The sequence below is a fragment of the Rutidosis leptorrhynchoides genome, chromosome 1 (assembly GCF_046630445.1).
Source record: "Rutidosis leptorrhynchoides isolate AG116_Rl617_1_P2 chromosome 1, CSIRO_AGI_Rlap_v1, whole genome shotgun sequence".
NCBI classification, from domain to species: domain Eukaryota; kingdom Viridiplantae; phylum Streptophyta; class Magnoliopsida; order Asterales; family Asteraceae; genus Rutidosis; species Rutidosis leptorrhynchoides.
In genome coordinates this window covers 125,322,260-125,346,958 of record NC_092333.1, presented here as the reverse complement: position 1 = coordinate 125,346,958, position 24,699 = coordinate 125,322,260, and the positions used below count along the sequence as shown (strand labels likewise).

Below are 24,699 nucleotides of genomic sequence, written 5' to 3'. Positions count from 1 at the left end.
AAGAAACGCCCGACGCAACGGACCAAAAATATCTAGTCTACTATGCACAAGAATATAATATAATATATATATAATTATATATAATTATATATTATATTATATATTATTATTATATTACGTCGGCAAGAAGAAAACAAAGCAATTTGGCTGGATCCAGGGTGGCCATGCGACTCGCATGGCCAGAAGCAAAAATCCATGCGAGTCGCATGGAGTGAAATTGCTGGTCAGGTCCTATATAAAGCCAGTTTTCTGCCGAGTTTTAATCATCCTTTTCTTCCTCTTCATACGTAAAACTTATATATATATATATAATTTATATTTTAATTTTAATTTTAATTCTAATAATAAGGGTATGTTAGCGAATGTTGTAAGGGTGTAAGTCGAAATTCTGTCCGTGTAACGCTACGCTATTTTTAATCATTGTAAGTTATGTTCAACCTTTTTACATTAATGTCTCGTAGCTAAGTTATTATTATGCTTATTTAAAACGAAGTAATCATGATGTTGGGCTAATTACTAAAATTGGGTAATTGGGCTTTGTACCATAATTGGGGTTTGGACAAAAGAACGACACTTGTGGAAATTAGACTATGGGCTATTAATGGGCTTTATATTTGTTTAACTAAATGAAAGTTTGTTAATGTTAATATAAAGATTTACAATTGGGCGTCCCTATAAATTACCATATACACTCGATCGGACACGATGGGCGGGGTATTTATATGTACGAATAATCGTTCATTTAACCGGACACGGGAATGGATTAATAGCCACTAGAATAATTAAAACAAGGGTGAAATTACATTCAAGGGTAATTGGTGTAATTGTTAACAAAGTAGTAAAACCTTGGTTTACACGCAGTCGATAACCTGGTGTATTCATTAAACAAAGTATTAAAACCTTGTTACAATTCGAATCCCCAATTAGTTGGAATATTTAACTTCGGGTATAATAATAATTTGACAAGGACACTTGCAATTTATATTTATGATTGATGGACTGTTATGGACAAAAACCAGACGGACATATTGAATAATCCAGGACAAAGGACAATTAACCCATGGGCATAAAACTAAAATCAACACGTCAAACATCATGATTACGGAAGTTTAAATAAGCATAATTCTTTTATTTCATATTTAATTTCCTTTATTTTATATTTAATTGCACTTCTAATTATCGCACTTTTATTTATTTTATTTTATCGCACTTTTAATTATTCGCAATTTCATTATCGTTATTTACTTTACGCTTTAATTTAAGTCTTGTATTTATTTTATATTTTACATTAGGTTTTAACTGCGACTAAAGTTTTAAAATCGACAAACCGGTCATTAAACGGTAAAAACCCCCCTTTATAATAATAATATTACTTATATATATATTTCTATAAAAGTAAACTAATATAGCGTTGAGCTTTGTTTAAAGATTTCCCTGTGGAACGAACCGGACTTACTAAAAACTACACTACTGTACGATTAGGTACACTGCCTATAAGTGTTGTAGCAAGGTTTAAGTATATCCATTCTATAAATAAATAAATATCTTGTGTAAAATTGTATCGTATTTAATAGTATTTCCTACAAAAATTTAATAGTATTTTATACCCCTCTGCTTTGACATCAAGTATTTTTTGGCGCCGCTGCCGGGGAATACCGAAGCGAAACGTCAAAATAATAAAAAAAAAAAAAAAAGTATTTTAAGTATATTTTTAAGTTTTTCTTTTATGTTTACAAAATTATAAAGTATTTTAAGTTTATTTTTAAGTTTTTATTTTAATTATATATATATATTTTATTTAAATTTAAAACAGAAAATAAAATATTAAATATTACGTGACCTGTCAAATTGAACCTGTCAATTGAACCAGTCCAGTTCAGTCATGCGACTCGCATGACCCACCGGCTTATTTCATGCGACTCGCATGAGGGGTCTGACAAGGCCACATCCGAACCCTAAAAACGCATTTATTACGGATATTAATTTATTATTATTAATTAAACCCTAAAACTATTATTATTATTATAATTAAGTTTTTAATTTATTTAGTTATTTTTACTTTTGTTTAGTTTTATTATTTATTTACTTAATACTATAATATAAAAAAAATATAAAAAAAATATTTTTATAAAATCTAATATTTTTATAACTTTTTATAACTTTTAAATTTTGTCCCTTTTTAATCGTTGTAGCGTAATATTTGTATTTTTTAGCTCATATTTAATTTTAAACTTAGTTTTTGCTATAGTTATTTTTACTCCTAGATTTTTAGGCTTTGCTGTAGAATTCCTTAAGTGCTTTTTCTTTAGACTAAGATTTAGGTGCTTTAGAATTTTGCGACGCCTTTTTAAGTTTTAGTTTCTTTTTAAGTTATTTCCATTTGGGATTTAGTTTCTCCTGTAAGCCTTAATATTTTTAGACACCTTTTACTATGTATCAATTATCATTTCAATTAGTAATCTCAATTTGCGATTATAATTTTAAGTTAGTTGTAGTAATAAGGTTAGGTTAGTAAAGTATTTTTAAGTTTTTATAAGTTTCTTTTATTTTTCCGTCACCTTTTATTTTTCAACCATTTTTTCTTTTTCGACCTTTTTCGACGAACTCTTTTTCTCTCTTATTTCTCGCCATTCTAGTTTTTAGGACTTAGAATTTTTTCTACTTCTTATCTAAATTTCTTAAAATTACGAAAATTTATTTTAAGTGGTTAAATTAATAGACATCAAAATTTTCTGGTTCGTAGTAATAGTTGGATTTGTACGTGGACTGGGTTATTGGAGCCAAACAGTCCTCAATTATATTGAGACCAAACGAATCCTGCCCCTCTGCTGCATCTTTTGGCTATTCGAAACGTGGGCAAAATCAGAAAAGTCTATTGATTGGATAACTTATTATAATTTTTCTTTCCTTTTAAAAACTAATAGGATATTCAGTGAATGCACCGAGCAAGACGTTCATCACCTTTTGTACGTTCACCACCTGTAACTCGATCAAGACATCGTTTAACAAATATAACCGCCGTTGATTTTTCTTTAGAATCGTCATCCAGTCGACCAAGTACTTCAGTTCAAATTTCCGATAATCCATTTTTTGAACCCAACCTCACAATTGAGAATCCGGAAAATATTCAGGAACGGTTCGTAGATCCTGAACCATTAAACTTTCCTCCGGAACCACCAATCATTCAAACAGAGATTGTTGAGGAACGAACCATTAAATCAGAATCATCTAGTGATACCGATTCAACAAATTCAATTATGGAGAATCTGGAACCTTTAAGTATGGAAGACCGAATGAGAGCTAAACGCACTGGCCAAGGTCACGCAATTACTCATCCAGACATTAATGCGCCAGATTATGAAATCAAAGGACAAATTCTACACATGGTGACTAATCAATGCCAATTTAGTGGTGCGCCGAAGGAAGATCCAAATGAACATCTACGTACCTTTAATAGGATCTGCACACTATTTAAAATACGAGAAGTGGAGGATGAACAGATATATCTCATGTTATTTCCCTGGACTTTAAAGGGAGAAGCCAAAGATTGGTTGGAATCGTTACCTGAAGGGGCGATTGATACATGGGACGTTTTAATTGACAAATTTCTTAAACAATTCTTTCCTGCATCTAAAGCCGTAAGACTTCAAGCAGAAATTGTTACATTCACACAAAAACCAAATGAAACTCTATATGAGGCGTGGACAAGATATGGAAAGTTATTAAGAGGATGTCCGCAACATGGTTTAGACACCTGTCAAATAGTACAAATATTTTACCGAGGATGCGACATCACTACAAGAAAAGACATAGATATAGCAGCTGGTGGTTCTATTATGAAGAAAACCGAAACTGATGCTTACAAAATTATTGATAATACTGCTTCCCACTCGCATGAGTGGCACCAAGAAAAAGATATCATTAGATCATCTAAAGCAGCTAGAGCCGATTCTAGCCATGACTTAGATTCCATTTCCGCAAAGATAGATGCTTTCGAGAGACGAATGGAAAAGATGACTAAAGATATTCATGCTATACGAATTAGTTGTGAGCAGTGTGGAGGACCACATTTGACAAAAGATTGTCTCAGTATTGAATTAACAATGGAACAAAGAGAGAATATTTCATACATAAACCAAAGGCCTGGAAATAATTATCAGAATAATTATCAACCGCCAAGACCGATTTACAATCAAAACCAGAATTATAACCGAAATATTCCATACAACAACCAACAAGGTCCTAGCAATCAACAAGTATCCAACAATACTTACAATCAGCAAAGACCGAATTTTCAAAACAAACCACCGCAACAAACCGATGATAAAAAGCCGAATTTAGAAGATATGATGACGAAGCTAGTTGAAACTCAAACGCAGTTTTTCACATCTCAGAAACAAACCAATGAACAAAATGCTCAAGCATTTAGAAATCAACAAGCTTCTATTCAAAATCTGGAACAAGAAGTGAGTAACCTAGCAAGGTTAATAGGTGAAAGAAAACCGGGAAGTCTACCTAGCAATACAAATGCTAACCCCCGGAATGAAACAGCTAAAGCTATTACCACAAGAAGTGGTACAACACTTAAACCACCTGAAATACCTGTAACTTCTGATGAAACTATTCCTACTCCACAAGAACCACTACCTGATCAAGATAAGGAAAAAGAACCGGTAGTTGAAAAGGTTAATAAAGATAACACAGTTAAGGATAAACCTTATGTTAAACCATACCAACCACCACTTCCTTACCCGAGTAAAATGAAGAAAGAGAAACTTGAAGCCGAGCAATCCAAATTCTTGGATATGTTTAAACAGATAAATGTAAATCTTCCTTTCATTGATGTGATTTCAGGAATGCCAAGGTATGCTAAATTCTTGAAAGATCTAATCACGAATAGAAAGAAAATGGAAGAACTCTCGGCTGTTACTATGAATGCTAATTGTTCAGCAGTGCTGTTGAATAAGATACCAGAAAAACTATCTGATCCAGGAAGTTTCACAATTCCATGTTTTCTGGGTAGTCTTAGTTCAATAGAAGCATTGGCAGACTTAGGTGCTAGTATAAATCTAATGCCGTATTCACTATACGCTAAACTAGACCTTGGAGAATTGAAACCAACCAGAATAAGCATACAACTAGCCGATAGATCAATAAAATATCCTAGAGGGATAATGGAGAACATGCTAGTTAAAGTTGGTACTTTAGTATTTCCAGTAGATTTTGTTGTTTTGGACATGGAAGAAGATTCTCAAGTTCCTCTCATATTAGGAAGACCATTCTTAAACACGGCTAAAGCAATGATAGACGTGTTCGGTAAGAAACTGACCCTAAGTATAGAGGATGAGAGTGTTACCTTTTCAGTGGATAGAGCCATGCAACAACCACAATCTGCAGATGATACATGTTATTATATTCAAACTATAGATGCACATGCAGAATTATTAGAAGAATTTCCAGAATTACAAGGAACAGGAGAATGTTCTTTAGGAGAAGGTAATGAACCAATTGATGAAGCTGAAATGTTAGCTACACTTATAGCTAATGGATATGAACCAACAACAGAAGAAATTCAAATGCTAAAAGAAGAAGACAGATATCGATATAAATCATCGATAGAAGAACCTCCGAAATTAGAGTTAAAGCCACTTCCAAACCATTTGGAATACGCTTATTTACATGGTGAATCTGAATTACCTGTAATAATATCGTCTTCTCTTACTGAAAATGAAAAATCACAACTCATTTCTGTGTTGAAAGCTCATAAACCAGCCATTGCATGGAAGATTCATGATATTAAAGGAATAAGTCCTTCGTATTGCACACATAAAATCCTTATGGAAGAAGGTCATAAAACGTATGTGCAACGCCAACGAAGACTAAATCCTAATATGCAAGATGTAGTTAAGAAAGAGATTATTAAACTGCTAGATGCAGGTTTGATATATCCAATTTTTGATAGTCCATGGGTAAGCCCAGTTCAATGCGTGCCTAAGAAGGGTGGCATGACTGTCATTACAAATGAGAAAAATGAGCTTATTCCTACTAGGACTGTAACAGGATGGCGTGTATGTATTGATTATAGAAAATTAAATGACGCCACCAGAAAAGATCACTTTCCCTTACCTTTCATAGATCAAATGTTGGAAAGATTAGCCGGAAATAGTTACTATTGTTTTCTAGATGGATTTTCCGGATATTTTCAAATTCCAATAGCACCCGAAGATGAAGAGAAAACCACATTCACGTGCCCTTATGGTACTTTTGCTTACAAACGCATGCCATTTGGACTTTGTAACGCCCCTGCAACCTTTCAAAGGTGTATGATGGCGATTTTTCACGATATGATAGAAGAATGCATGGAAGTATTCATGGATGACTTTTCAGTCTTCGGTGATACATTTAAATCATGTCTAGTTAATCTGGAACGAATGCTAATTAGATGCGAAAAATCAAATCTAGTACTTAATTGGGAGAAATGCCATTTCATGGTTAAAGAAGGCATCGTTCTTGGACATAAAATTTCAAAAGAAGGAATTGAAGTGGATAGAGCTAAAGTAGATGTAATTGCTAAACTTTCACATCCCACCAATGTTAGAGGAGTTAGGAGTTTTCTAGGGCATGCCGGTTTTTACCGACGTTTCATAAAAGATTTTTCTAAAATTGCCACTCCTATGAATAAACTCCTAGAAAAGGATGCGCCATTCATCTTTTCAGATGAGTGTATCAAATCTTTTAATATTCTTAAAGAGAAACTCACTCATGCACCGATCATGATAACACCAAATTGGAATCTACCATTTGAACTAATGTGCGATGCAAGTGATTTTGCAATGGGAGCCGTTTTAGGACAAAGGATTGAAAAACGATTTCAACCTATATATTATGCTAGTAAGACGTTACAAGGAGCACAAACGAACTATACAACTACTGAAAAAGAACTCCTTGCTATTGTCTTTGCTTTTGACAAATTTCGATCATATCTCGTTCTAGCAAAAACGGTGGTCTATACAGACCATTCTGCTCTTAGATACCTATTTTCAAAACAAGATGCTAAACCAAGATTAATCCGTTGGATTTTACTCTTACAAGAGTTTGATATTGAAATCCGAGATAAAAGAGGAGCAGAAAATCTCGCCGCTGATCATCTTTCTCGTCTTGAAAATCCCGAATTAGAAGTTCTAAATGAATCAGCCATACAAGACAACTTTCCTGATGAATATCTATTGAAGATAGATTATAAAGAAATCTCATGGTTTGCAGACTATGCAAACTACTTAGTTTGTGGATTCCTTGAAAAAGGATTATCGTACCAAAGACGAAAGAAATTCTTCAGTGATATAAAACACTATTTCTGGGAAGATCCACATCTGTTTAAAAGTTGTCCCGATGGAATAATACGCCGATGTGTATTTGGAGATGAAGCTAGTAAAATTTTAAACCATTGTCACACAGGACCAACAGGAGGGCATTATGGGCCTCAACTAACAGCAAGAAAAGTTTATGAAGCTGGATTCTATTAGCCTACAATTTACAAAGACGCACACCTTCTTTGCAAATCCTGTGATGCATGTCAAAGGGCCGGAAAAATAAGTCAACGTGATGAAATGCCACAAAATGTCATCCAAGTATGTGAAGTATTTGACATTTGGGGTATTGACTTTATGGGTCCATTTCCAAAATCTCATAATAATCTATATATACTCGTAGCCATTGATTATGTATCTAAATGGGCGGAAGCACAAGCTCTCCCAACTAACGATGCACGAGTTGTAGTCAACTTTTTAAAACGTCTTTTTGCAAGGTTTGGAACACCGAAAGCTTTAATAAGTGATCGGGGTACTCATTTTTGTAATAATCAACTTGAGAAAGTTCTTAAAAGATATGGAGTAACTCATAAAATCTCCACCGCATATCATCCACAAACAAGTGGACAAGTTGAAAATACCAACCGAGCTTTAAAACGTATTCTAGAGAAAACCGTAGGATCAAATCCGAAGGAATGGTCCATTAAATTGGAGGATGCACTCTGGGCTTTTAGAACAGCCTACAAAACTCCAATTGGAACCACACCTTTTAGACTTGTTTATGGAAAAGCATGTCATCTTCCAGTAGAAATTGAACACAAAGCATTTTGGGCTTTGAAAACATGTAATCTTGATTTACATGAAGCCGGACGTCTACGATTAAGTCAACTAAACGAATTAGAAAAATTAAGACATGAAGCATACGAAAATTCGTTAATCTATAAAGAAAGAACGAAGAAATGGCATGATAAAAGAATCAGAAGTTCAAAAGAATTCAAAGAAGGAGACAGAGTTCTTCTTTTCAATTCACGATTCAAGCTATTTCCTGGAAAATTGAAATCAAGATGGTCTGGACCATTCATAGTCAAAAGAGTTTTCCCATACGGAACGATAGAATTAATAAATTCAAATGGGATTGAATTTAAAGTTAATGGTCACAGAGTTAAACATTACATACATGGTCCGATGGAAGTCGACAACGAAGTTAATCACAATTTCGATACCACAGCTAACTAAGTGTGGGGAGAATCAAGTCTTTAAAGGATAATATGTATTTCTGTTAGAGTTAGATTGTCTGTTTTCGTGTAGTTCTCGAAAATGGAACACGTATGGTCTTTCCCTAGCAGACCCTAAAGAACTAGTCTTCTCCCCCCATTCTGAATTTTTATTTTTTTTTAGGTTTTTACAAAATGAAGACTGCCTGTGAACTAAACCATGGTCTAATGCTACACGCTTTGATCACTAAACGTAATAATGACATACTACCGAGCGAATTAGTATCAGTAATCAGAGAAAGAATGGACGGAGTTAGAAAAGGATCCAGATGCGAAGATAATAAGTTACAATTTGGTAAAGGGAAATCAAAATCCGCAGCGAAAAGAAGAGCACGACACCTAGAACGATGTCACAAATGCGGAAAATGGTCACATGGAGGTAAATGTTCAAATAATCAAACCTATTCAAATACCGAATTTGTTACTTTATGCAGAGACGGACCGTTCATATGTTTAGAAGAAAAGACAATGAATGCTCGAGGTTACGCCTATGCAGCCATGGAAAACCAATTAAACCGACTATCTTATGAATATAATAGATCATATAACTAAGAAATTGCTTTACCCGAGGGAGGGACGAGAACTTTTATTATCATTATTTTTAATCTTTTTGATTTAAAGTATGCCAAAAAAATTAAAAAAAATCCAAAAATCTAAGCTTTTAAAACAATCGCTTGAAAATGACAAAATTTTAAAATTTTGTCGAGGGACGGACTAGGGCATCTTCCCGAAACGACCTCGTCTTAAAAAGAAACAAAATTTTTAAAATTTTTATGTTTTAAAAGTATAAGGTTATTATAAAATAAAAAAAAAAATAAAAAAAAAACCTGGAAAATACCCCCATGCGACTCGCATGGGGGAAAGGCTTATACCATGCGAGTCGCATAGCAGCCAAAAACTGGACAGGATCAATTTATCCAGCGAATCTGCTTCTGTCTCTCACAATACACACACAAACACATACGAAAACCTCCCAAACTCTCTCAATTTTTCACCAATTTTCACCAAATTTCTTGCAAAAATTTCACAATAATCATGCCTAGATTCAGTAGTCTCAACCCCTTCAGGAGAAAGGTAAAGATTTCACCCCTAATCTCTTTAAATTCGAATTTTTGTGTTCTTGAGCTAGAAATTTTATATTTTGATTTTGTTAAATTTAGGTGTAATTAGAGCTAAATTGTTGTTATATTATGCATGTATATCCTAGATAGAAGCTATTTAACATGAATTGAAGCTAAAAACTTCAAATTTTTAAGAATCTAGGGTTTGTGTTCTTGAGCAATTTGGGGCTTTTTGATATAAACAGGTTATGGCCGATTTTTGTCATGAATTGTTGCTAAATTAAGTAGTGTAACATGTTTAGGTAGTTAATTGATCCAAACTTTGAGCCTAAACATGTTTTTGAGAATTAAAGTGGACTTTTTAAGTCTAAAAATTCATGAACTTGGATAATTTGATATAAAGGCCATTTGAAACTTGTTTCATTGCTAGTAGTGATTATTTTGGCATGTTATTTGAGATAAATGCTTATGAACTTGATGTACATTTTTCGTATATGCTTATTTGACAAAGTGTAGACTTGACAAAAATGTGAAAATGAGCACTAGTTTGATTTGAATGCCATGTAACAAGTGTTTAATTGCTATAATGATTATTGTTGACATATTTAAGAGTTTAAATGTGATAAAACATTGTATACATTTTCGTATGTAAAAGTGTAGAATTGTTATTGTTAAGAAAATGTGTATAAAATGTGTTATGAATTGAACATGTCATCATAATTGTTTCAAGTTATTATTTTGCTAACACTAATGCATATTTGGATGCACAAATTTTGTGTTTAATGTGTTTTGCAGAGAAATACAGATACGGACGGTGCATCATCGTCCAGACAACCAGAGCCCGAACCGGAAATGTTTTATGAACAAGAACAACATATGCAACAAGAAGAAGAAGAACATGAAGAGCAACATATTCCATATTACGATCAAGATCAATTATTCGTGAATCAGTTTCGTCAATTCGCTCCACATCAAATGATTCTGAGCTTAGACATTAATGAAGATCAGTTACACCCAAATCTGAGATTTGATCGATGTTGGATAGAGTATCCAGATTATCAAAAGAACATGCACATTCTCTACTTTAAGGTTGTTGAAATGCCAAGGGCAATTGACTGGGTACCTTTGGAAACAGTTGACCTTGCCGAGCCGATTCGGGAATTATTGGTGCAAAGGTATGGTAATTCTCAGTTTAACGATTGGATGCGCCTATTTTCCATTCGTAGAACCATATATAGGGAATGGTGTATAGAATTACTTAGTACTATTAAGTTAAACAGTGATGTTAGGAGAATAGATGATAGAAGCTTTATTAGATTTCTGTTAGGTGGACGCATGTACAGAATGTCCATGATAGATTTAGCCAGGGCCTTACAGATTTACACCCCTGCTGAACTTTTGAGCCCCGACTGTAATAGCCTGATTGCCCAAGGAGAAAGGATAGATAGGGAATTTGATATTAACGCCGTCTGGAGGCGTATGTCCCACTTTAATGAATTTCACGCCAGTGGAAATCATACATACTTAGATATAGACAGAGCTGAACTCCGGGTGATTCATAAATTCTTAGCAAACACAATTACACAAAGGGGTAAGAATAAAGAGAAATTGACCGTAAACGATTTGTTCTACCTCAAGTGTATTAGAGACTCGAGGAGTTTCGTTAACATTCCCTATTGTGTTGGTTATTATCTCGCTAATGTAGTTTCGGGGATGAAATCGGGGAGTATTATAGGTGGTGGTATTTTCATTACTCTCATTGGAGAGTATTTAGGTGTGGATAAGCACCAAGGGGGTCCAATGAACGAAATAGAGGACGAAGGTGAAACTATAAGTTCAAACCTTTATCACGGTGCAAGGGTATTATTGATGAGACGTGGTCGGGTATATCGATACGAGGGACCTCAGCGACAGGTAGAAAGAGGTTCGGATGACGAGATGGAGGAGGCGAACAACATTATAGGAGTTGTTCGGGAGACTGCTCTTGATTTAGGCATTCGTATGGAGGATGAATACATGACGAACTATGATAGGCATATGCAGTACGAGGCATGGCAATGTCGGAATGACTACGAGCATTCCCGGCAACGAGAGCATGGCCGATGGGATTATCATCAGCGCCAAATTATAAGCCAGTTGCAGCCTGGCGAGATGTATTATCCGACCCGACCCGCATACTATCCCGCACATCAGCCAGAAATGAGACCACCCTATGATTCATATGATTATGACGCAGCATACCAGTTCACCTATAATCAGCCATGGAACCCGGACGCGAACATGAATTGGGATCCATATCCTAATTTTCCTCCTAACCCACCTCCTGATCAGTAGAGATAAGTTGGTAATTTTTATTTTTATTTTAAACACTTAACATTTTATTACGTTTATGTAATGTTTGATATTCTTATTATTATTGTGTACTAATATTTTTCTTATAGTTTGAAAGTGGGATGCCAAAGTTCCATTTCAAATTGCATGTATGATTATATTTGTATTGTATGTATTCTCTTTTATGCACAAAACAGGGTAAAACAACGCATTTTCAAAGACTGGCATTAAGTTCAGCAAAAGCAACAAATTTTGACGACAAGATGAAAAATATATGTGAAATAGCAACAAGACGGAATGAACAAATGATGTGCACCATTTATCATTCAGCAAACAAACGCCAATATATTTGGAAACTTTGGTAAAAATTTAATCATTTTCACACAAATCACCCTCAATAATTTAAATTGTTACTGATTTCTTGCAAATGAGGGCATTGCGAGATCTTAAGTGTGGGAAGGGGTTAAATTCTTTCGGATTTTAAAATTTTTATATTAAACACTTGGTTACCATTAAAAATACTAGTAAAGCAGTAGTTGTATTAGAATCTAGTGCTCTCTGATAAAAAAGAACAGCCCTAGTCTTATATACTGACTACCCAATTCTAGTAAAATTTTTCAAAATTTTCAATTAAATGAATTCAAAATCATGTTTATACATATTTATGAACGATAAAACTAGGTTTTAACACCGAAATTATTGTTACCTCGGAAAGGACATAAATTGAGAAACAAACTAAAATGTTAAAATTCATTTAAAATGGAATAGAGGACGATAAAAAGGAAAATAAAAGCCAAGTGTGGGAAAATTTACCAAGTTATTTTAAACATATGTCACATATATCTGTAACAAATAACTGAAAATACTTTTGCTTTGGACTAAACTAAACTGTTTTACCCGATGAAAGAAAAGAAGAGATGGATCTACACGATGAATCAATTCCATCATTAAAAGGAAGTAAAGTCTTCCGAAAAAGACACGCGCTTCTTGATTTAGGTCATGAAGTTGTCGTCCAGACCAGCTGTAGGTTGACGAAAAATCTAGAAAAGTCATCACTAAAATCAGCAGGAAATCCACGGACCTCAGCATTAAACAGGGTCACCAAGTGGTCAGATTTATCCTAACCATGAGAAGGATTTATCTCGTACAATGGGGAGGCACCATGCAAATTAGCTGGATAAGACTAATGAATCAGATTCCCAGAAAGGATAATCTCCTTAAAGATTAAAAATCAGCTTTTAAGACTGATATTACTCAATCCTAGAGATTGACCTTAAAGATTGAGAATTACAAACTCATGGAATTCGATGATATCTAAGCTCGAGCTTAAACGAGAAAATATTTTGATCAAAATTATAAACCGATTTGTTTTCTGAAAACCCTATTTTCAATGCGTTCATTACCATTGAACGTAAAATCCTAGGAATTCACCTGGAATTCATTAGGTCACCTGAACTAAATCGGGTGTCAACCGTAAGAACGGTGGTTGCATAACATGGTCGGAGACAGGACCTTGTGCCAGACCGAAAAAATTATAAGGGTGAGCTTTACTATTGCTCCTACCAAGGATAGTAATTGCGTCCGACACGTTATAGACCATAATCAAAAGCATGTCACGGGACATTGCCTTAAACAGTTGCTTGTTCAACGCTTTCCTTTACAACCGGACGGTAGTTTACCGAAAGGTAATATACGGAACAAGTAAACTGGACGTGTTGCTTTCCAAATACAAGGTTAGCAAGTGGGTGACACAAAACAGTAAGTTTTGAGCTAAAATTTTCAAATCTAAAACCCACCAAACCCACAAAAATATTTTGCAAACACCGGTAAAGGGTTATTCCGGAAAACTTATCTAGGGTAAAAACTAGATTTCAAAAGACCAAATGTTTTCATAAAGATCCAATTTCCTTAATGGATCTAAATTTTTATAGTCATGTGGGACTGTAAACCATATCGTTACTACCATTGTTTATATCGCCGTATAGAAATCACTGATGTACAAAGTGTGAAGAATAAAGAAGTGATTCTAGTATTTCAAGACGATATTGCTTGAGGACAAGCAACGCTCAAGTGTGGGAATATTTGATAATGCTAAAAACGAACATATATTTCATAGCATTATTCCTCAAGAAAGACAAGCTTTTAGTTGCAATTGTTCTATTTACAAGTGATATTCGTTTAAATAATAAAAGGTGAAGACAAAAGACAGATTCGACGAATTGAAGACGCAAACGACCAAAGAGCTAAAAAGTACAAGATACAACTAAAAAGGTTCAAAATATTGATGAGGAACGTCTCAAAATGACAAGAGTACAAGTTACAAGACGCAAAGTACACGATATAAAATAATAAGCGAAGACGTCCGAAAATCCGGAACCGGGACCTGAGCCAAGAAGAAACGCCCGACGCAACGGACCAAAAATATCTAGTCTACTATGCACAAGAATATAATATAATATATATATAATTATATATAATTATATATATAATTATATATTATTATTATATTACGTCGGCAAGAAGAAAACAAAGCAATTTGGCTGGATCCAGGGTGGCCATGCGACTCGCATGGCCAGAAGCACAAATCCATGCGAGTCGCATGGAGTGAAATTGCTGGTCAGGTCCTATATAAAGCCAGTTTTCTGCCGAGTTTTAATCATCCTTTTCTTCCTCTTCATACGTAAAACTTATATATATATATATAATTTATATTTTAATTTTAATTTTAATTCTAATAATAAGGGTATGTTAGCGAATGTTGTAAGGGTGTAAGTCGAAATTCTGTCCGTGTAACGCTACGCTATTTTTAATCATTGTAAGTTATGTTCAACCTTTTTACATTAATGTCTCGTAGCTAAGTTATTATTATGCTTATTTAAAACGAAGTAATCATGATGTTGGGCTAATTACTAAAATTGGGTAATTGGGCTTTGTACCATAATTGGGGTTTGGACAAAAGAACGACACTTGTGGAAATTAGACTATGGGCTATTAATGGGCTTTATATTTGTTTAACTAAATGAAAGTTTGTTAATGTTAATATAAAGATTTACAATTGGGCGTCCCTATAAATTACCATATACACTCGATCGGACACGATGGGCGGGGTATTTATATGTACGAATAATTGTTCATTTAACCGGACACGGGAATGGATTAATAGCCACTAGAATAATTAAAACAGGGGTGAAATTACATTCAAGGGTAATTGGTGTAATTGTTAACAAAGTAGTAAAACCTTGGTTTACACGCAGTCGATAACCTGGTGTATTCATTAAACAAAGTATTAAAACCTTGTTACAATTCGAATCCCCAATTAGTTGGAATATTTAACTTCGGGTATAATAATAATTTGACAAGGACACTTGCAATTTATATTTATGATTGATGGACTGTTATGGACAAAAACCAGACGGACATATTGAATAATCCAGGACAAAGGACAATTAACCCATGGGCATAAAACTAAAATCAACACGTCAAACATCATGATTACGGAAGTTTAAATAAGCATAATTCTTTTATTTCATATTTAATTTCCTTTATTTTATATTTAATTGCACTTCTAATTATCGCACTTTTATTTATTTTATTTTATCGCACTTTTAATTATTCGCAATTTCATTATCGTTATTTACTTTACGCTTTAATTTAAGTCTTGTATTTATTTTATATTTTACATTAGGTTTTAACTGCGACTAAAGTTTTAAAATCGACAAACCGGTCATTAAACGGTAAAAACCCCCCTTTATAATAATAATATTACTTATATATATATTTCTATAAAAGTAAACTAATATAGCGTTGAGCTTTGTTTAAAGATTTCCCTGTGGAACGAACCGGACTTACTAAAAACTACACTACTGTACGATTAGGTACACTGCCTATAAGTGTTGTAGCAAGGTTTAAGTATATCCATTCTATAAATAAATAAATATCTTGTGTAAAATTGTATCGTATTTAATAGTATTTCCTACAAAAATTTAATAGTATTTTATACCCCTCTGCTTTGACATCAGTGATCCCTTCCACCAACCGAATTCACCTCTTGGTGAAGAACCTGAAGCGCTTACCGGCGAACCAGTCCGAAACACTATTTTCTCTCTTCTTTTCAGGGTATCCCGTCACGATTATATAATATCAAAGATTTTAGATCTTTTTCATCCCATTGTTCCGACCGCCAATCATCCCGGAATAGTAAAGAAGTCAATGAGCTTCGCGCTCGAGTGGTGGCTCTGGAGAATATGATGCGAATTCTACAAGCATCAGCAGCACCAGCAGCATAACCAGCACCACCAGTACCCGCAATACCACCAACATCACCAAAACCGCAAGCACTGAAAGCACCAGCAGCATCACAAGCTCCGCAAACTCCAAAAATACTGAAGACAGCAACACCATAGATATCAAGGAATATTAGTAATAATGAGTTAAGATGTATTGACTCATTCTTCCTGAAGAATTATATATGTATACTTTATATATATATATATATATATATACATATATATATATATATATATATATATATATATATATATATATATATATATATATATATATATATATATATATATATATATATATATATATATATATATGGTTTGGAACAATAATAAATCTTTTCGTACTAAGCTATTACGTGTGAATCTTAACTAGTATGTACTACTTGGTTAATTCATATCACTAATATGCTATGATGTACATCCTTCGTTAATGACTAAGCAATCGTTAATCACTGCTTCAACACAATAAACTCCATTTCATAATAAATCAAGTGTAACGACGAATGTATTGATTCATAACTTCATTAGCAAAATATTTCGCGACAATTATGAAATCTCTGAGGTGTTGAAGATTATATACTCTCGTTTCAACCGTAAATCAAATGAGCTTAATATTATATTAACTCATTAAATCCATGATTACATCTGAAGGAAAATGTATATGTACGTATATTTTCATAAAGATTGTAATAGAAAATTCTTTTGTACAAACTGTTGATTGTGAAAATATTTTAACGGGTAGGTAATACCCGAGAAATATTTATATCTCACATTAATATGTTACATTGTACATTCTTAAATTCTGATTCAATAAGTCAGTAACTATACTACTTACATTCACAAGATATATGTATCCGTTCACTAAAGAACAACCACTACATATTTTGACATATCAGAATCCAATCAAAGCTTTAGCAGGTGTTATCTTCCTAAAGATCACTACATTCCTGAATTATATTCATTTGTATTCTGTGATGAATTATCACATCAAACCACCAAACTTACCATTCATTACTTTTGAAAATCACAACATTTCTTCGACAACCGTTAGATCCATTGATGGATACATCCTACGCATAAACACTTCAACTCCAAATTCTTGAAAACACCTCAGAACTATAACCAATGATTCAGATTCGTTAACCTTGAGAATACTAATGAAGCGGCAAAAGCTATAGATGGTCTTAATGACCAGAAGCTTAATAATAAAGAATAGTGTGTTGAAAAAGTTCAGATTTAGAACTGAAAAATGGATTGAGCAAACCATGAAGGAAGCTGTGGACAAATCACAAGGATCAAATCTAAACCCAAAGAATCTAGATGATTAGATTTCTAATGGAAATTACAGAAGGCATATAATCTCCTTACACATTCTAAATCCTTATAGAAGAATTTCTTCATTATCCATCGATTTTAGAAATTCTAAGATATCATCGTATCTTTCGTTATAAATATCCTCTATATTTCTGAAGATATCTTCATAACGATTCTTGTCTGCAATTAATTATCTCTTGCGATATCTTTATTACATCATAAAGGAAACTGTTTTAGTTTCTATATTCTGTAAAAATTCAAGTTTAAATTATAAATGTTTTGAAGAAGTGTTGGGAATTGAAGCATGAGTTAGTATAATATAATGATGTCAGGCCAACGTGATTATATTACAGTAAGTCATGCTAAATTGTTATGGAAGATGATGATTAATAGACTTTATAATCATCATGTACCATGTTACACGACTCTTACATTCTACTTAACCTCTGAACATATCAAGAAAATATATTCTTGATAGTTCTATCCTTAGTGATTCTGGTAATTTAACAAATCAATCGTGATATTATGATTCCTTCCTCCTTAGAACACTAGGTTCATTTGAAACTTCATACCTACGAATTCTGGACCATTACTTGCTTTACAAAAGCATGAAGCTTCGACATATAAGGAAAAATATAAAGTCCGATAATGACACCGAAATTACAAACCGTGTATATCAATACGTATAGCAATATAAAGACACGGGAGAACTAAAAACACTATAAATCCAAGAGCATAGTAGAAGTAAACTGACTCTTCCGGCGACAGATGAAAAAGAAGAACGATGTATATAAAAGTCAGGACTATATCCAGAATTAGAACTGGATGGAGCATATTAATAAATCTTTTGGAAGTAGGAATTGAGGAAAGAAAGTATAGAAGTGGTGAAGATAATGAAACGGAAGAAGCTAATTTATAGCAAAATTCCAGGCACAACAATCGAGGCAATTCACCGCATTTAATCAAAGAAAATCTGAAATTTCTTAATTACCGGAGAATCAAATCTTATAAAGATTTCGAAGATTTCTTTAAATCCATTGAATTCCGGAAATCAACTTTAACCATATTAAAAGTTTAGGCGAACATTTAATTTCCTCATTTTAATCTTTTGTGATAGCTTCGTTTATACTCTTCCTATAATCGAATCGTTTTATCCATATTATTCAAAGGTGATAAAACTCTATTTTTCAACTCATATTCATCATTCTTGTTGTAAAGAATGACGATCTCTATCAAATTTCATGATTATGATTTTCATGAACTCCTCTCTATTTTGTCTACCCTAATATTGTGGCATAAACGCTCAAGGTTTAAATAAGCTCACTATTATTCATAACTCATTTCATGTATATTGAAATGCTTGTATAGCGTCATCATCTCTTTCTGAGAAAACCTAATCAAAGACACTCTGGTTAAATCCTTTAGATAACCTCCGCATTAATAATAAAATGCACTTTGTAGAATTTATGGTTTGTATGATTTAAACTCTTGAAAACAAAACAATATTCTATCCGTTGGAATTCATGCAAGGCCCCGAGTATACCTGGGAATATGAAAACTAAATAAAATGAAAATATCCTCATCTATTTACAAACAATGCTGACTGATAGCAACAACTAAATTTCGGGACGAAATTTATTTTAACGGGTAGGTACTATAACAACCCGGAAATTTCCAATAAAATTTAAACAAATTTTTGAGTTGTTTCAATTATCTTTGATCAATTCCGACGATTCACGAACAAATAATTTTAAATGAATATATAAACTTGAAATATAATACGACTTAATTGTTATAATTAAAAATGTAAAACTTTATACAAGATAATATTGTTGTTATATTATTACTTTTATTATTATATTTAACAATATTATCATTATCATTTACAATTATCATTATCAGTATTGTCAAAAACAATACTATTATTAATATTGTTATTATTATTATCAAAATTATTATTATCATTATTTATCATCTATTATGATGGTTAGTAATATCATTAACATAATATATCATTAACATTATTATTAGTATTATTGTTAATGTTAATACTTAACATGAACACTAATATAATAAAATATCATTATCATTAATATCAATATTATTATCATTATAAAAATAATACAATCTTTTATTATTATTATTATTAATAATAATAATATTATTATCATTTTTATAATTATAATTATCATTATCATTATTATTATTATCTTTATCTATTATTATTATAGTTAATGATATTATTATTAATAAAAGTATTATTATTATTATTAATATAATTATTATTAATATAATTTTTTTTATTTATCAATAATATTTAAAAAAATGATACATACCTAATACCTAAATTAGGTCAAGATCCCTAATGCGTTTGAATTTTTTTTAATCAATCGTGACTCAGCTTAATTTTTTTTTTTAGTTTATCTCCTGAATATTTTTAATCCCCTACTAGTTCTGATTTTGTCCTCTGTTGAATCTATAAACCATTATATATAACAATCGATCACCTATTAATAAAAGCAGTCGACTTCCTCTCATCAATTAACAATTTTAATAGATATATATATATATATATATATATATATATATATATATATATATATATATATATATATATATATATATATATATATATATATATATATATATATATATTATTTTTTTTAAACATCGGTCCCTATGTTCTTGGTCCATTTTAGCCAAACCTCGATTTTGATTTTTATTTCAAAATCTAATAATGCAGTGTTGTTAGGAATATTTTGTTCAAACTATCTGAAAAATCTTAGCTTCCAATTCTTTCTAACGAATTCGAATTTTGGAGTCAAAGTTCCAAAGTAAAAAGTCAACAGATTTGTTCATCAAGAAATTCGAGTTCTAAATGATGTTTCTGATGAAATTGAGGATTCACGAAGTTTATAAGAATGATTTAAAACCTTTTTCATGAAGAAACAATAGCCTAAAAACATCTAGAGATCAAAATTAATTATTGAGTTGTTATTATTTTTTTACGACACAGCAGGCCTTGAATTTTTTTTTCTTTCCTAGCAATCATTATAAACCATAGACGTTTGTATCTGGTTCAAGTGCCAACCAAATTCAAACTCCTAAAGTCACGGTTAGAGTTGATTGTTGTTTGGGGCTGTCGACTTGAATAGAGTTGAAGAAGAAGAGAAACTGAAAACATAAACTAAATAAAATTGGGATACGTATAATAACAGAAAAGTAGGGATGGAGGGATGGTTTAAGAGTGTTTGTGGGTGAATGAGAGGTCTCGGGTTCTAGCCCGGCTTGTGGCAACTTCTTTTTTTAGCATCTTTGAGGTAGTTTTTCAAAACCAAAAATCTTTCTTATTATTATTATTGTTATTATTACTAAAATATAAATTATTATCATTAATATTATCATGATTTTGATTATTATTTTTATTATTAGTATTAGTATTATTATTGTTAGTATTATTATGACTAAGTAATATCATTTAGTATTATTATTATTATTATTAACATATTACATTTTATTATTATTAAAACTATATTATTATTATTATTATTATTATTATTATTATTATTATTATTATTATTATTATTATTATTATTATTATCATTTGTACTATTATTATTATTATTATTATTATTATTATTATTAGTATTATTATTATTATTATTATTATTATTATTATTATTATTGTTGTTATAATTATCATTATTATCAGTATTTCTATTACCATTATAAACAAATACAACTTTTGATTACCAATATTTATATTATTTTACTAAATAAATATTATGTATATAAAAACATATTTATAAGTAATATTACATATAAGTATGTATCAACCGTATTAGCAACTTCTATACGAATATTCATAGGTATTGTAATATATTACTAATCAAAAGTATATTAATGTAACTATATAAATATTTATCATTTTAAATACATATACACAAATTAAATATATAATATATCATATACGTTATAATATGTGAAATTGTTCAATTATGATTACATGTTTTAATTAGGTTCGTGAATCCGAGGACAACTCCGCACTTGTTCAGTGCCATCATACACATATTTACTACAAACTATCGTATCGTATTGTGAGTTCATTTGCTCCCTTTTTATCTATATTTTTGGGATGAGAATACATGCACTATTTTTATAACTGTTTTACACGTTAGACACAAGTACTCAAACTTTTATGCTATATACGTGCTTTGTCATGCTAAATCCCCACCGTAATATCGTTAATTGCTGAGGTATAAGATGCAAACTTAGTTATTGTGAGTAGCGCTACTGAGAGTGACGTCTCTACTATTTGACTGATGGTCTTTGGTTACATAATAATGATTCAACGACACAAATAACAAGTGTTACGGGGTAACTTTTGTTTAGTCGCGATATTACAAACAGCAACTCTTTCGATTGATATATTTGGTATCAATCAACTTTAAACTTAAATCTTGTGGTCTAATGCTATACTGAACTATTGATTTATGATAAACCTATGAACTCACTCAACCTCGTGTTGACTTTTTAAAGCATGTTTATTCTCAGGTACTTAAATATTGCTTCCGCTGTATATCTGCTGCTTTGATGATGATTGCTTGCTATACTTGGAGTCTTCATTACATATCATATCAATTAAAAACATTTAATGTTCTAAATACAATGTAATCTATTTATCTTCCGCTGCAAAACTCAATAAAACGTATCATATAGAGTCGTTCTCATTTATACAACTGTGATTTGATATAATTAGTCACAAATACCCCAGGCCCTATTTGGGGGTGTGACATGCTTCATCATTGTCATTGACATACTCGGGAATTGCCGAATATGTCTAATACGTGCATTTGGTGGTAAACTCCAAATGTGTTCGATAAGGTTGTCTCGGAGGAAACGATGAATGGTAGAATAATGTCTTTGTCCATTCTCAAATGCGTATCGAACCTTTCTCTTATTAAATAATGAACGACGAACCGGTTGATAATCCTCCTCTAACCCACAAAAAGCTCGACCATTATCTTCAGTTATCATATTGTGTGAAATCACGCACGTATACATAATGCACTGGATTTTCTCGATATAGAATTGTCTTGCAGGACTTTTAATGATTGCAAAACGACCTTGAAGAATACCGAAAGCTCGTTCGATATCCTTTCTTGCTGACTCTTGGTACCTTTTGAATTTTGATGTTTTTGGTTCAACCGTACTTTTGAACGATTTAACAAATGTCGCCCAATCAGGATTAATTCCATCCTTTAAATAATAGCCTTTTGTAAAATGTTTCCCATTCACCGTATAGTTACACGGTGGAGCTCTATCTTCAAGTAACTCTTTGAATAAATCAGATTGGTTTAACACATTGATATCATTATTTGAACCAGTTGGTCCAAAGTAAGCCTGCCAAATCCACAATTTATACGAGGCGACCGCTTCCAACATTATTGTTGAGTGATCATGATCGCCTCGTGTGTATTGACCTTTCCAAGAGGCTGGGCAATTTTTCCAAGCCCAATGCATACAATCTAAACTACCGAGCATGCCCAGAAAACCATGTATTTGCTCATATTTTGTAATCAAACGTTGAACATCATGAGTATTAGGTTTTATTAAATATTCGGTTGAAAATAAATGTATAACACTTTTACAATAATTTTCTAAACAATGATATGATGTTGTTGCACCAAGATACAAATACTCATCAAAAATATCGGGAACAACACCGTATGCTAATTGTCGTATAGCGAATGTGATTTTTTGATAAATAGTAAACCCGAGTAAACCGGTTGCATCCCGTCTTTGATGAAAATATTTAAAGTATGAAGGAATAGGTTCCTGAGAATAACTGAGTATACCTGCGGATATACGGTTAAACAATCGACTGCTCATTAGAAACCTTCTTCGAAATTTATCTTCGGGGAAGGTTGGTATGTCGAAAAAGTAATCATTGCACAAGAGTGTAGCCCTTCCAGCCCGATCTATATGAAAATATCTTCTTGAATTTTTTGGAATAGGTTCTTGATTTTCTTCCTCTTCTTCGGCATCTAAAAAAATCAAGAATTTCGAGTTGTGGTTGCGGATCGTACGCACTTGTTACTTGCTCAATATCTTCGAAATCGTAATCGAAATTATTCATTTTGTGGATATTTTTGTATTTGTTGTGGAGTTGTGGAGTAATATAATGTGGATTGTGTATTTGTTGTGGAGTTGTGAGAATGTATATATATAGAATTAGAAATAAAAAGAAAATAAAATAAATAATATTTATATGATATAGCCGTTAAAAATAATTGAATTTTGTATCCGTTGCCCGTGAATTGAATTGTCATAGGTAAGCAAATTGGAGGGCGGGTGGTTGGAGGGCGGCCAACGGCGGCCTTGCTAGTATCGGTGCCCTCCAACGACGGGCTCAAGGGCGGAGCTGAAAACCAACCGATACGAGCGCTCTAATAAGGTTTGCAAAGTAAAAAGCAAACGCTGTTTAATAAACTCAAAATCAACTCCAAATGTGTATTGTGCTAGTTACTTTTAGAGAGGAAGTCCATTTGGAGCAGTATCGAAGCCTCAAATCTCTAGTTAGCCCTAGAATATCTCTCAATTTATATCCCAGGCCCAATGATGGGTTCCCCATTTTATGCCCATATAAAATGACTATCGGATTACCGATATTAGGCCAGTAAGTGATGAGTAAGCTATCGTGCTTGCCGCTACTTAGGTTTGATTACATTTGTTTTGTAAAAGAGTAAATTACACCAATGGCCCCTGTGGTTTATTGTAAATTACGTAGCTCGTCCCTATCTCTTAAAAATTACATGGTTCGTCCCTGTAGTTTTAAATGTCAACGGCACTGGTCCCTGTGGTTTATTGTAAATTACGTCGCTCATCCCAATCTTTTTAAAATTACATGGTTCATCCACGTGGTATTAAATATCAACGACGTTGGTCCCTGTGGATTAATTTTGTTATTATTATTATTATTATTATTATTATTATTATTATTATTATTATTATTATTATTATTATTATTATTATTATTATTATTATTATTATTAATTATTATTATTGTTATTATTACATAATTCTAATTGCATCTCTTATTTTCAATTAATTTGAAATTTTCTAT

At 32.3% G+C, this 24,699-nt stretch overlaps 1 protein-coding gene across 1 annotated transcript in view; it reads right to left on the bottom strand.

Moving 5' to 3' along the window:
* The window catches only part of LOC139888838 (uncharacterized), a 46,736-nt gene extending 22,529 nt beyond the window's left edge, over positions 1 to 24,207 (bottom strand). Inside the window, exons 1-3 of the mRNA XM_071871823.1 lie at positions 24,103 to 24,207; positions 23,887 to 24,022; positions 22,554 to 23,431 (exon numbers count right to left, since the gene is read on the bottom strand). Of these exons, the coding sequence (XP_071727924.1) occupies positions 22,554 to 23,431; positions 23,887 to 24,022; positions 24,103 to 24,207 (1,119 nt within the window). The remainder of the gene's footprint in view (positions 1 to 22,553; positions 23,432 to 23,886; positions 24,023 to 24,102) is intronic.
* Between the last annotated feature and the right edge of the window lie 492 nt (positions 24,208 to 24,699).